Source organism: Opisthocomus hoazin, chromosome 4 (genome assembly GCF_030867145.1).
Source record: "Opisthocomus hoazin isolate bOpiHoa1 chromosome 4, bOpiHoa1.hap1, whole genome shotgun sequence".
In the NCBI taxonomy this organism is placed as follows: domain Eukaryota; kingdom Metazoa; phylum Chordata; class Aves; order Opisthocomiformes; family Opisthocomidae; genus Opisthocomus; species Opisthocomus hoazin.
This window is the reverse complement of record NC_134417.1, coordinates 67,137,805-67,152,634: the sequence shown is the minus strand read 5'-3', so window position 1 is coordinate 67,152,634 and position 14,830 is coordinate 67,137,805. Positions and strand designations below refer to the sequence as shown.

The 14,830-nt window shown below is 42.6% G+C and overlaps 1 protein-coding gene across 1 annotated transcript in view; it reads left to right on the top strand.

Moving 5' to 3' along the window:
* The first annotated feature begins 510 nt into the window (after positions 1 to 510).
* The window catches only part of COL1A2 (collagen type I alpha 2 chain), a 41,845-nt gene continuing 27,525 nt past the window's right edge, over positions 511 to 14,830 (top strand). The window contains exons 1-15 of the mRNA XM_009936134.2: positions 511 to 727; positions 3,021 to 3,031; positions 3,651 to 3,668; positions 4,322 to 4,357; positions 5,930 to 6,013; positions 7,383 to 7,439; positions 9,728 to 9,772; positions 9,873 to 9,926; positions 10,252 to 10,305; positions 10,691 to 10,744; positions 11,256 to 11,309; positions 11,595 to 11,648; positions 13,329 to 13,373; positions 13,621 to 13,674; positions 13,786 to 13,830. Of these exons, the coding sequence (XP_009934436.2) occupies positions 658 to 727; positions 3,021 to 3,031; positions 3,651 to 3,668; positions 4,322 to 4,357; positions 5,930 to 6,013; positions 7,383 to 7,439; positions 9,728 to 9,772; positions 9,873 to 9,926; positions 10,252 to 10,305; positions 10,691 to 10,744; positions 11,256 to 11,309; positions 11,595 to 11,648; positions 13,329 to 13,373; positions 13,621 to 13,674; positions 13,786 to 13,830 (735 nt within the window). The 5' untranslated portion in view covers positions 511 to 657. The remainder of the gene's footprint in view (positions 728 to 3,020; positions 3,032 to 3,650; positions 3,669 to 4,321; positions 4,358 to 5,929; positions 6,014 to 7,382; positions 7,440 to 9,727; positions 9,773 to 9,872; positions 9,927 to 10,251; positions 10,306 to 10,690; positions 10,745 to 11,255; positions 11,310 to 11,594; positions 11,649 to 13,328; positions 13,374 to 13,620; positions 13,675 to 13,785; positions 13,831 to 14,830) is intronic.

Below are 14,830 nucleotides of genomic sequence, written 5' to 3'. Positions count from 1 at the left end.
ACGGCGGGGAGGGCTTGGGCAGAGCCGCCAGCGCCCCGCCCGGCTCCTCTCCGCGGCGGTCCGAGCGGGGCGGCGGGCTCCGCAGGCCCTGGACAGCTCCTGCTTTGAACGCCCTCGGAGCGCCCTCCCGCCCGCTGCCAGCCGGCCGCTCCGGCGAGGCTGCGGGCCGCGCTGCCCAGGAAAGCAGGGCGAGGGGCGGGAGACGTCTGAGGGGAAAAAGAAAAAAAACTAAAAAATAAGTCAGACGACGAGTCAGATTTTCCTCCCGAAAGCCTCAGAGTGTCCACGTCCTCAAAGCATGGAACCAATTTAACGCCGCCGCCCCCCCTCCCCAGCCCCCCCCCCCGCTCCCCCCGCTGCCAACGCTGCCGCCGCCGGCCGGAGACACGGGGCACGTGACGGCCTGGGAGCCGCGCGGGCCCCGCGGCCGCCGCGCGCCCATTGGCTGCGGCGCCGCCGGTGACTCGCGGCCCCGGGACCCCCCTGCGGTATAAATAGGGCGGACCGGGGCTTGATTAATTTAGCGTCCCGGGCGGCAGGGTTTCTGCTAGGGTTGGAGTTACTCCTCAAGACTGTATGCCTGCGCCCCATAGGTAATAGCTAACCGCCGACCGGGGGCTCTGCGCCACAAGGAGTCTGCATGTCTGGCAACTAGACATGCTCAGCTTTGTGGATACACGGATTGTGTTGCTGCTCGCAGTAACTTCATACCTAGCGACAGGCCAACGTAAGTGCTTTCAGCTTGTTTGTGGCGTGGGTGGTGTCAGGGGGTGGCCGTCCCGCTCGCTGCGCTCTCTCCAGACCTCTTCCCCACCGATGGAAGTCCGCGGGGAGCCGCAGCTTCCCAGGCTGTGGAGACCGGCTCACAAAACGGCAACCTCTGTCCCAGATCAGCATCTAGCTGCTCCTTTTTTTCCCCTCAGAGGTAGAAAAGGATGGCAAAACGCCAACGAGATCCCCCCCACCTCAAAAAAAAAAAAAAAAAAAGAAAGAAAGAAAGACGGGCTGGTATCGGAAGGAGGATGCAAAGCCCGAATTCAAAGCGCGGATGCTTAAAGGCTTAAGGAGGAGAGCGCTTATGGTGAGCAGAACCCAGGCTGCACCCAGACCGCGCTTTTGCGAGACCTGGGGCGCGCTTTCCGCAGCGCGGGAGCCGGGCGGAGCGGGCGAGCTGCGGCCGGCCCCTTCCCGCCGCAGGCAGGGCAGCGCGGCCCAGGGCAGCGCAGGCAGCGCAGGGCGGCGGGCAGCGCTGCGAACCCCCGCCCGCCACCGCCCCGCCGCGCACGGCGGCGCCCCCTGCAGGAGGAGCGGGGCCGGTGCGGCGCGCCGCGCTGCTGGGCTCCCCCCGACCCAGCCCGGCGGGGGAAAGCTGTTGGCGGCTCCCCGCCCGCTGAGCCCGCCCTGCCGGGGGTCTGCGGGGAGGGGGAGACCGTGCGAGGCAGGAGGGGGGAGGCAGGGAGGGAAGGTTGGTTAGATCTAGTGCGGAAAGGGAATGGGGCTCCCCGAGGGCGCAGCGCGTCTCTCCGCCGCTGGCTGGGAAGAGGATTCAGTCTCCCCCCGGCTGAGGGAGCAGCCCAGCAACCCCACACACACCGCGGTGGGAGAGAAACGCGCCCCACGCATTTGGCTGGGGGAGACGCGGAGCCTTCCTCCGCCTCCCTGCTGGGCAGCATCCTGTGGAGTCCCCTTGGCCCCTGGCCGCCGTGCCGCTGCGGGACCGGCTTCCACCCGGGGCTTGGCCGCGTCCTTAGGCGGAGGAGGGAGGGAGCGGCCCCGCGCTGCCCGCTGCTGGCGCGCGGAGCCCCCGGGACGGTGCCCCCCGCGCCCCGCCGGCCGCGCCCCGCCTCGCCCCCGCCGGGCGCGGGGCGGCGGGCCCGCGGTGGCCGTGGCCCGCAGGAGGCCCGAGAGCCCGCGGCGGGGCCGTTGCGGCGGGGCGGCCGGGCTGAGGGCTGTCCGCCCTCGCCGAGGCTGAGGAGACGGGGCGGGTTCGTGCGGGGATCCCGCCGTGCCGACCGCCCCCTCTCTGCCCCAGGTAAGGCGGTGTAGCCGCCGGTGTCTCCGTCACCTGGGGGCAGGAGCGGTTTCAGTTCCGTGCAGCGGTAGCGCAGGCAGTCGGTGTCCGGCCGCGGCGTCAGGGCGCGTTGTGGCGCTCAGCACTCCCGCAGCGCTGCGTGTTGTTCTGGGCTGGGGGAACCGTCTGAGCTCGGGGGGGTCCCGCAGCGCCCGAGTGACACTGTGTGGAAAACGCCCGGCAGCCTGGCAGTGACAGCGTCAGGTGGCTGGCGTTAGGGCCTGAGGCGAGGCGTTTTTACCGTGGTAAACTTCAGTCAAAGCAGGTTTTTTAATCTCTTGAAATTCAGAAAACGGGCTTCTGAAAATCAGCAGCTCCAACTAATTAACAAGAGCGTACTTAGTAGTAAATAACATACAGAAAGTTATTAAATACCAAATAACTTTGGTAGATTTAATAACTTTGGAAGATTTAATATCTTCAAGCTGTTCTCTGTTGCACACTGACATTTCACAGGGAGTTGTAGAAATAGGCACGTTTGGGTAGAACCACTCCCTATAAAAAGTGAGATGAGGCCGTTTATATTAAAGCTTAAGGCTACTCCTACAATGAATATCTTCATGTGTATCAGCCTGTTTGGGTTTATTCATCTGTTGCATGCATATATAAGTAAAAACAGATATGCGCATTTTTTTATATGGAGATACATTTAAGCATATTTGGAACACCCTTATAGAAGATATCTGCCTTTTTACTGCATTGACCATCTCACCTGTTTTAATTTCATTAGCAAGTCTGTTCTGAATTTTGAAATACATAGCAATAGCACACGTGAGTCTTTACAGTTTAAGACAATCACCTTAAAAGGAAGAAATTACATTAAGAAAATGTTTCTTGCATTAAGAAAATGAACTGCATTTTTATTTAAAAGCGTTGAAATGTAAAACTTCTAAAATAACTGAATTCACACTCTAATTATCCCCTTTTTTTCTTTTCCTTCTTTTTCCAGATGTGAGTGAGGTCAGTATAATATTTTTTTATCTACTATGTAACACTCAACTTCAATTAACAGGCTAGACTTCTTTTTCGTGGCAGTATTATTTACTAACATTAATTCCCAAGATGGTCATGGAAAGATACCGATTAAATCCTGAAGGGACTGCCTGGAAATGTACCCACCCCAATTTCTCACGTGGGACGGCCTTTTTAAGAGACTGCCTCCATAGGTGTAAAGACCATGAGGAGAAAGTAACAGAGCAGTGGTGTCTGGACATTATACCTGGCAGTTTGGGTTGGAGATGACTGTACTTTAAAGCCAGTCTTCCTGTCTAAATTTCATAGGACAGAGGATTATGGAAGAACTCAGGTGTGACTTTTTTTATGCCAATTTTGTAGACTGTCATAGGTATAAAATTGTTAGTCTTCAGCAGAATGTTCTAATGTAATTGCATCTATCTTTGCTACATAATAAACTCCTAGCCTTCATAGTAATTTAAAACCATAGAGCACACTTAAATACACTGTACTGAGAAAAATTATAGTTGTGTAAGAAGATGAGTCTAAGTTTGTACGTTATTTTAGTTTAAAATACTGGGAGAAATTGTATCTGTTTTTACATTCTCTTCTTTATTTTTTCCAGGCATCTGCAGGGCGGAAGGTAAGCATTTTTCTTCTTCTTGTATGGAAATGGAGATGATATCAGATATTCTAAGGGTGGTTAATATTTTGTTGAATATTGGGTGAAAGGAAAACTGACTACATTCATTGTTTCCAGTGTTCCCTGAGAACAGCAGTAGCACTGGGATGAGCAGGAAGTAAAAAAGAGGGAACAAGGGGTGCAACATCTTAACACCGGGGAAATTCAAAGATTGGTTTTAGGCTGCTTTACCCCAGAGCAGAACTAAGCCTACCAAGAACTAAATTGCATCAAAGTAGCATTCTTGTTCAACTAGATCTTTGGAAAGATTTATATAGGTCTAAAAGGCTAAATAGATCATATCTTATTTCTAAAAGTCACTACTGTTAAATTAGAGCCAGTTATTCATTAGAGACTAAAACCAAAAATGCAAGTACTTCTGTGGACTGTGCAGTGACACTTCTAACTGACATCATAGTGACAGCAACTATTCTATTTCCAGTAGCTTACTGTGGAAAAAGAATATGCTGTCTGTGGAAAATAGCTATCGGACCTGCATGTGCAGTCTTCTTTCCCTTTTTCATGTACACTAATTATTTTTAATGTATTTGTTTCCCTGTATTGTCCCGGAAAATTTCCATGGTAACTCATTAAGTTGTATTTTCTCTCAACAGGGCCCTAGAGGAGACAAAGGGCCACAGGGAGAAAGGGTAAGGGTTTAGATTGACGTTCATTTGTTTGTGATCTTTGAACAACAGATGTTGGAAGACCAGTAGGAAAAAACTAAGTTTAGGCATTCATGTGAGATTAAGTGAGTGTACCTGTAGAAGCTAGCATGTACAATTTCATTAAAAAGAAACCAAGTTATCTATGTACAAAATTCAGCCTAGCACTCCAAGTGATGGTTTGAAAAACCTTTTTCCAGCTGTTCACAGTGGAAATAGTGCATGAAAATGCACAAGAGAAAGTTGACACATAAAGATGTAGTCTTCGAACGATACGGTGTATGGAGAAGTTCCCTACCTCAAACCTGAATAGACAAAGCTGGCTTTGAGGACCGTTCATTATCTATGCCTCCAAACATGGCTTGAAAAATATCTCTTTTTGGCAGCTAGGCATTTGTCATCTACCTTCCATTAGTCACAGCAGATATTGTACTGTAAAAGTAACTATAAATAAGGAGAGGTGAATAATTTATTTGTAGTATTCCTTCATATTGCTGCTATCTGCTTTTCCGATTTGCTTCTGCGTCATTGCTGCTTTTTGTAAAGTGGTATTCTGAAATTCATATCCTTATCTGGGCGGTGTGTAGTTATCATGGGTCTTTTTTATGTCTTCTGAAAACAAAAATGCTATAGTACTGATAAGTAGCTCTTCAAGATTTCTTAGACCATAATGTATTGACAAACACAATGGGAACTATTAGGAAGAGTGTATCTGTATGGCCAACTGGGTATTTGCTTTAGGCTACCGCTAATTAAATTTGTTTAATGAAATGAGATACATATTTGTTCTGAAGGCAGCGAGCCTAATCCTGTCCTTTAGAAATCCGTAAGACTTTTATTATGGATTTCATCTAGCGCTGAACTGAGTCCAAAATACAGACCAAAAGAAATAACTCGCCTCAATTGCCACGATGGCAAAACTTCACCAGCATTGCGCACTGAGGATGAAAGAATATAAGGACAAATGTTGCTGGACTGAACACATGTAATTTCAAGCTGTTGTAAAAAGTTATGACAGTGGTAGCAGAGTGAAAGTATCAAAAATTTGTAGAAAAGCACTGTTTTATTGTCATTGAATTTGCGATTATACCAGCAAGTAGTCTAGACTGATTAAAAACTGGCCTTTGACTTGCTCTGGATCTGTGTTAGTTTGTACTGGTAGGGTTGACCTCTGCCAGTCCTCAGCTGGTCAAATTTTAGGCTCTCACTAACAGAACCTGACACGCTGTGTGGGTCCACATGGGTTACTTGGGGTTCATGGGTCCAAAATTTGGTTGCTTAAAATGAAACTTCCCGGTTTGGAGATTACACATTGGGAGCATAGATACAATATTTCACCCATAAATCTTCTCAAGTATGAAACTACAGTAAATAACTGATACTAGGTGTGACAAGGCAGTGTAAATTCAGGCTATGCTTATTTTCTGAAGTTAGCCATTTATTGAAACTGCATATAAAGCACTACTGTAGTGTGTGTTGTAGATGCCTGATAGTTCATGAATTTATCACTTTTAGTCACTTCTAATGTTCACTTTGTAATCCTCTTTTTGACTCCAGGGTCCACCAGGTCCACCAGGCAGAGATGGTGAAGATGGTCTACCAGGTCCTCCAGGCCCCCCTGGTCCTCCAGGTCTTGGCGGAGTAAGGCATACAAACTTTCTATTACTGAAACTGATATTCTGTGCTTTGTGGCCAAAACTAAATGCATATCTGCCGGAAAACACTAATGTTACGTTGGAGAGTAGAGGAAATATTTTCTTGTGATCAGCAAGAAATTGATGGTCTCGGTTCCAGTGAAACTCTCCTTGGGATGTATATTTTCTGTGGCAACTTTGGATTCTGTATTCAATAGGGACTTACGCACAGCAGCAAATCAACCCTGTTAATTAGCATTAAAATTATACAGCCATAATATGTATGGATTAGGAATCAACTAAGTGAAACCTGTGCTGTTAAGTAGATGGGGAAGAGAAACGGCACTTTGCAGTTGGGTACAAGAGTCGGCAATGGTATTGTGATAAGCTGAAGACTATCCTTAAACTAAAAGTCCATACTTAAAAGCGCTTTAGAATTTTAGAACATCTTCCGTTATAATTTTTCATTTCTATCTGTATTCGTGCTGCAGAACGTAAGTGGACTGTCGCATACACACTTTCTGCAGAAGTGTCCATCATGTATTCTCTGCAGAATGCTGGCTTTAACTCTTTGCTTGACATTAGCTTGCACAGGGAGCATGAAGACATAGACAGTGTCATATTTATTGATCAAGTTTATTAAATCCTCCTGCATGGAAGAATACACTTTTGCTTTTGATATGAATAGCAATAATTTATTTTCCTATTAGCAAACCCCAAACTGCTTTCATTAATTTCTATTATTTGAATGTGCTAATAAAACAAAACAGGCAAGAAAATTATTTTCAGTTGTGTTGTATAGAACTTTTTTTCCATTTTAGTGAAGAGGGAAAATGTACTCTACAAAACTAGATGTATATTTGCCTACAAAACTTTTCTTGATAAAAGATCAAAAATCCCATGCAGAGTTTCTGAGGCTACATGCTCCTCAGATCTTCTTGAAGCTGAAGGGCCCACCTCATCTGACAGTCAGTCAGGGCTGGTACATGAATTAAGCAACATGGTAAAAAAATATGCATAACTTCCCTCATTGGAAATTAGGCAGAATGATTTGAGGTTTTCAAGAAAGCTTTCAGTTTTAAACGAGCGCTGAGCTTACATTCTTAATTTTCAGTTCACACTGTAGCAATGCCTCTCTGTCACTACTGCGTAGATATTTGAGGCCGTTGTGTGCCTTCCTAGTAAAATCAAGTCTTTCTGCAAACAAGTGAATAGAAATGTATTTATAATAGGGCCATGTTTACTGAGTTTTATGTATGCTGCTTTAACATACTGTATAGCAAGTCCGATGACAGTTGAACGTAGAATGATGATTAGCAATACTTTTTAAAGTAAAATTTTTAGTATTTTAATTTTGAACTTTTTGTCACCTACAGAACTTTGCTGCTCAATACGATCCATCTAAAGCGGCTGATTTTGGCCCAGGACCTATGGTAGGTGTATGATTTAGCACTTGATAACTTGCATAGATAATGTGTTTCGTGTTTCCTTGTGAGTTTAATCCAGCTGTATTAATGCAAAGCATAGTTTTAAAATCAGTGGTTTGATCATATATGGAGTCAGACTGTAACCTGATCCTTTGGTGTAGGACAATGTGAAGTGTTTGGAATATAGTGTCAGGACTTGAAATACGGTCTTGGGACTGTATGTTTTACTTGAATATAGCACTACTGAGTTTTGTGCTTTATTTCTGTCTGTTGACCAAACTTTTATGAATAAATGAATCTCATAATCTGATGTCAGGTAACACATGTACTTTGATATAATATTACTTTACCGATACTGAGACAGAAGATTGTGTTTTAGGAATGAGATGGATTGTAAAGCTGCTCTCTAAAGCAGGCATAGGTCTGGAAAGTAACTCGGTACCTCAGGTCCAGTTGGTGGCCATTTTTCTCCCATGGCTGTACGACCCTTTTGATATCCTTGGATTGCACAGGTTTGGTAGGAAAATGGCCACCACATTTGATTTTGAACAATTCAATGTTAGTACTTGCTACTACAAGGCTATTCTGAGGAGAAATCTTTGTCAGTTACTGTATACTTTGTCCAAATGGACATTTAAAGGGTCTGTTGCCTCTCAACATGAATTTCTAACCCTTCCTGATGTTAGCAGGTATTTTCAGTGTCTATAGATAGCAGAATATGGGTTAAATTCACTACACAACTGACATCAGAGACAATGCATCCGATGGGTGAGCAGCAGGATGAAGGCTGCCCAGGATTATTCTGGGTCAAGTGCTTGTTTCCATTCCTGAAAATAGTGCAATATTAAATGAATTTTTGAAAATATTTTGGCAACCATTTAGATACTAAATATAGGGAAATAGGAGTATCTTTAATCGACTTCTGCCCTCAGTGTCTGACAATAAATCAGAAAATGTAGATGAGGATTTATTTGGGGTGTTACAATTTCTAAATTCCAATTTTTGAGTCAGTTAGGGTTCATCTGACAGCAACAGCAGTAGAATCTACCTACTGTGAGGACTTTTTAGGTTTTACAAAGAAAATGTGAGAGACTGGGAAGATACAAAGGGAGGGAAAAACAATTACGGAATACAATTGGTGAAGAGATTCACAGGGCTTATGCAGCACATATCATTCACACTGCTCAGAAATGGTTGTTTTTCCTAGAATTACTGCATGTTTTTATAGCCACAAGATTGCTTTAGCTTCCATAAGTAAATTCCTGTATTTAATATGCATTTATTCCCCTTACTAAGAAGTATTCAGTCTTACAGGAAGGCTACATAAGCTGTTGGTCATGATTTTAATCTTGTAATGAGAAAATCTAAAACAGTTCTCAAGAAGTTGTAAAACCAATTAAAAACATAATAATTTCTGTTGAAACATCTCATGAAACATTTGTTTGGACAATAGAAGCCTAAATCAAGTTTCAGTTCAAAGTTGGATGCTTGCTTAGTGAAGCTTATGACAACTGTTAAGAAAGTGCAGTAATCTATGGAAATTTCGTTTTAAAAGTGATTTTTTACCCTTTTTTTTCCAAGATGTATGTAAATTCTAAATTCAGTCCAGAAGAGTATGTTAGTGACTTATTTTGGAGGTGAAATGAAGAGAATTTAATCAAAATCAGAAAACAATGAAATGTTTAAATAGAAGTTGATCAGTATTTGAAATAGATGCACACACAATATGTATAAGAGTTGTTTGATTTTTTTCCGAAATTATGTGTGAACTTCCTAGTTCATGGTAATACTGCTTTTTATATACCTTTATTTTCCCTTTTAGCTGTCTACCATTTTAATGATGTTTTTCTCCAACATCTCTTCTTGAAAATTATGATAGAATTGACAGGCCTCAAAATACAACATTTCTTGATGTGTTGTTATGACCCTTGTCTTTGAATTCTGGAAGTTCATGCACAAGAAGGGAGAGGGTACATAGAAGAATGAACGAGCGCACTTGCTAACAAGCCAGAATAGGTTAAGAATCCTAATCACAAGGTTCCCAGCCATAATGGTACGTTCCTAATCATCTCAAGGGATTTTGTGCTGGTTCATTGCCATTAGAAGATCTGTTTGCACTTGGACTGCCTCTGCAAATTCATGCAGATCTCTTAACTTCTTCTAGCTTGATTTGGACATTGAAAACTGAAAACTGTAATGCTTACTAGTATTGTAGTAATACCAGGAATTGGTGTTACAGATGAGTTTAAATAATGGTGATTTTTTAAAAAGATTTTGTAATTTTTCTCCCCTAGGGTTTAATGGGACCTAGAGGCCCACCTGGAGCATCTGGACCCCCTGTAAGTACAGTCTCATCTTGCCTACTGACTGACATTAACAGACCTGTAAAATCACAAAATAGTTTGTTCAAACACTAACAAAATCTGCCTCCTCTTCTAGGGTCCTCCTGGTTTTCAAGGTGTTCCTGGTGAGCCTGGTGAACCTGGTCAAACAGTAAGTACAGGTTTCACATACAGACATTGTTAGTATTAGAAATAGGACACCAGAGTAGGCTTGTAGTGCTTAGGCCTGTTTCTCCTACCCATATGCATGTCCTTGAATGTTTGAATGGGATATTCCTGCTTGATCCTGTTACAGAAACAGAGCTGAACACTCAGATTCAGCCTTCTTCAAACTGGAATCATAAAGTGCAAAAATTAGGATGGAAGGACCTTGCTTCAGTTCAGGCTCCAGCTATGCCCCAACGCATGTCAGAGACCAGTGAAAATACTTACCTGAAGAATGATGCTTTAAGTAATCCTCAATCTATTTTTGACAGGGTCCCCAGGGTCCTCGTGGTCCCCCTGGTCCTCCAGGAAAGGCTGGTGAAGATGTAAGTCGTTATTAAATGTTTCTCATCTGTTCTGGGGCTGTGATCCAACTCTAGCATTAAGTTATTGTTAAGCTAAGCATTCTATTTGCCATAATTTTTACATTGTTCTACAATAATGGATAGAATAAATAAACCCCTGAAATAATTATTGTATAGTGCAAGAGAAAATGTATGTTGGAAATGTACAGAAAAGTGGATAACTTCAAAACCTCTCCAAATAGATTATTAAGCTTCCTGAATACAGGAAGAGGGAAACTTGAACGATAACAAGCTCTCTGTTGAAAAAAACCAAACTTTGCTAATGTATTTTTATTTTTTTAATGGTTTACATTGTTATTTTATAAAATGAGTTTTCCCTCTTAGTGCATTTTTACTGCATTTTTAGGGTCACCCTGGCAAACCTGGAAGACCTGGTGAGAGGGGTGTTGCTGGCCCTCAGGTATGTAGCGATCCTCTGCATACAAGACAAAACAGTTCTTTTATCAATTAAACCTAATGTCATTTCTGAATTGCAACTCATTAACAGTCTAGTAATATTCCCTATATGCATGAACCCAATTTCAGTTCTTACCTTCAGGGACATCATGTAGTTCTGATTTTGTTTTGTGTTTCCCCCCTGCCCCAGTAAAGCTAGTGTAATTAGTAACAGAAGTGACATAGTGAGGAGTTACACAGGAGCACCTGAGCAGGCACCTTGGCATAGAAAGCTAAAATAGCTGTGCTATCACATGTTAATGCATGAAATTTCTGAGAATTAGAACTGGAAAATCAGGTTGATTGCAGTTAGTCTTGGAACAAGTCTGGTCCTGGGAGGTTAGGGAGCAGACTCTGTTCCTCATGGCCCAGATCTACTCATTAATTTTATTGAAAGACTTAAGCTTTTTCTTTCTTTCTTTCTAACTGTAGTATATAATACGAGTGATAACCATTCATGCACTGTGTGTTTTTAGGGTGCTCGTGGTTTCCCTGGAACTCCTGGTCTGCCTGGCTTTAAGGGAATTAGGGTGAGTCTGTACATACTTTTTCTCTGAACAGTTAAGACTGACAACACTTCAGCATACTGAAAATCCCTGGAAATCCCCTCAAAGTTAAGAACATATGTTCTAAATGCATGAACCTCTTTGAAGTTTTTAATATCTCCTGATACTAAAGAGGTGTTTTTTTAATCATAAGATTATATTTGGAAATTATTTTATATGGAAAGAAGGATTTACCTTACAAGACTAAGAGTTTGTGTATAGGCATTAGTGGGAAAATATATACTAATATTATTTTTCTATCCAATTTAGGGGCACAATGGTCTGGATGGTCAAAAGGGACAACCCGGTACTCCTGGCACAAAGGTAAAGATGAAATCCGAAAATGTAGGATGCATATGTAACTCCTTCTAGTGAAGGACATATGAAGTACCCTGCAATTAATCTTCCATGTTGTCATTAAACATTTCCCAGCTGCAATAATCTAGAAGTCAGTGGATCTGTGTAGGACAAATAAGTGCACCTTAATATGAGAAATTATTCCTGGGGCCTTATTATTGAGCTCTCAATCAAGTTAGTACTTTCACTGAGTAAGAGCTGCAGAATTTGGCTGCTAATGATTGATTATCCAGCAGCACTTGAGACTGTTTTTTGTTATCTCTGCTTTTCTATGGATTGTACTTGGGGTTTTGGTGGGTTTTTAAAACACACTACAATGAGAAGATGTCATTTTTCTACAAAATTCTGCTATGTGAGACATATGCTCTAATCTAAAGCTTACTGCTAAAACTTAGGATAGATGCAGTGCTCTTCTGAGTTAAGGCAGTTCGATCTTCACAGTCTTTTTCCTTTTTACCTTCCTCAGATCAGTGCACATTTGAACACTATCCTTAAAACATGTTTTTAAACATGGTCTAGAAATATATTTAGCAAACTCTTCCTCTCAGTTTCTTCTTCTCCCATTCCACCTCAGTGCCTAATAGCAGTGTTCTTAAAAAACACTGCTGCAATACTGAGTTGTAGGAAACTTTAATGCTGCTGACTTATTCGCAGGAGATGTGTATTCAAGAGCTTTTAATACAACAATGAAAAGCTCAAATACAAATTCTTCCTATTGCTTGTTTCTAAGAGCTTAGCACTATTTGCTTGTAGAGTTATTAATTGTAACATAGCATTCTCCAATATCACTGCAAGTTGTTAATCTGCAGAAAAGGTTTGGTAATGAGAGAGCAAGCAGTCTACCCAGTCTTTGGAGATTAAAAGCAGGTAAAGCAATTAAGTAAAGGAAAGAACAGTTATCAGTCAAAGTGTTAATCTGACTGGAAAACAGAAGCATAATAAATCAAGGTCACTCATGATATGGTTCTAATAAAGGCAGTGATGAAGGCAAGAACTTGTGCTGTTTGCAGCATTTAAGACTAGGTGCGTTCAGATATACTCAGGATACCAGTGCTCTAGGACAAATCTTGTCACTATAGACCAGCCTAGACCAACTGCAGGCTTGTTGAGAATACTTGATACTAAAGGGAGAGGAGTCATGTTTTAATGGCTGTCACTTGTATCTCAGTTTTATTGGTCTGAAGTTAAAAATACCTGAGGCAGATCCTTATTTCCAGCCATTCGAGAGGAACTTTGTCACCTTAACCCAAGGCAAAAGAAAGCATTATGCTGCTTCTGCTCTAGCTAAAAAACAGCTGCTGATTGATCTGAATTGTTAGTTGACTGTCCAGGCCCTGTCTCTTAGGTGTGTGCTACAGAGTACATATCAGAATAAAAAAAGGGGGGTAAAGAAAGCTAAGTAAAGCACCTTGCTCTGGCCCTCCTCTTCTAAGAGATTCCAGCTGGCGATGTTCCAGTATATGCAGGGACAGTCACAGTTTCTTCACCCTCAGGACCTGATCTGCTGTTGTTGTATACTGTGGTGCAAGTGCTACAGAAGATAAGGACAGTAGGAGCCAGCAGTTGAATATCTCTCTAGGCAGTGTTGTGCTGTCTGTCCAAAGCATCCTTTAAGTAATACAAGCCTGAAAACTTTCTTTTTCATAGGGAGAACCTGGTGCCCCTGGTGAAAATGGTACCCCAGGACAACCTGTAAGTACTTACTGATGCTGTGGAAAATTATAATCTGATAGATACGGTTCAGCCAGCATTTTTATCAACTTTTGTCATCAGTGACACTCCAGCTAGCTAGATACTCTAATGGAATAGTATGTGAATATTTAGAACAGAATTGCCTGGCTGCAACATACTTCATGTAGAGACATAGGAGAAGAAAAAAAGTCTATGTATCTTTGTTCAGTGAATAAGTATCAATGAGTTTATTTAATTTTTCTTTCAGGGTGCTCGTGGTCTCCCTGGTGAGAGAGGAAGAGTAGGTGCCCCTGGACCAGCTGTAAGTGGCTTCCCATCTGCCTGTTTGTCATCATGACCAGCTGCTTACTGTGACTTTCTCTGATCTTTGAATCCCTTTTCAAACTCTGTTTATCATGCTTTCTTCTCACAGGGTGCTCGTGGAAGTGATGGCAGCACTGGCCCCGCTGGACCTGCTGTAAGTTCTAGTCTTGATCTTTGATAATCGGGTTCCATTAGGCCTGGTGTCCCTCTTTCTGTTTGTAGAGGATGTCTCAGGCTTCCGAGAAGTTGATTGTGTGGGCGTTTGTAACACAGTTCTCTGTGGCTTATCAGACCATCACAAAAAGAATTAATAAAACTTAAAACCTTTGCAGCTATATCCCGAGAGCCTGAGGATTTATATTAAACACATCTGTATCAAAGAAACCAAATATTTTCTCATTTGCACTGGTGAGTTCATAGGGAAGCACCCAATGAAATGAACAGAATCCTCATTTCCAGCAGTCTAACAGAGCAGTTCTTTCCCAAAACTAAAAGGTCTTTATACCTTTTAACAGGTATATACCATGCACGTGTTGCAGATATACATCCTGAAACTATCATATGCACTCTAGGACACAGGTTTGCACCTGCAATGTTGTTCTATCTCACTATAAGGAGTTAAGCTTTTTCATTCACCACTGATACCAGAGTTAGTTGAGCTAGTGTGAAATGCCAGAAAGATCCAATCAAACAATAACTATTCTAGTAAGTGCTAATCCAATGCAGATTTGTCCTTTAAAAGGAGTTATTGTTGCCACAGTGTACTACTGACTTCAGTAAACCTCAGTGAAACAAATGTGTGTACAAGGGTATAGTTTCAAAGCTGTAAAAAAAAAAAAATCAGAAATAACCCAGAATAGTTTTTCCTTCCTGCCTTCAAAATTTGAGTCAATGATGAAGATGTGCTTGGTTCTGTCAGTTTTGGTGAAGTTGATTTTAATACTGCTTGTGACTGCAAATATGTCATGCTTTAACAGAGTGGAAGAGGTACAAATTTCACTTCAGTTCTCCCATGTGGGGTATGTGAAAAATATATGTGATAGGGCATTCAAATTGCAGGCACACGGAGACCTTACAGCCAAGATCTGATGCTATACTTTGTAGCAGAACCAAAGCATTTTAGCTGTCTTGAATGCAAATGAGTTACCATAGGA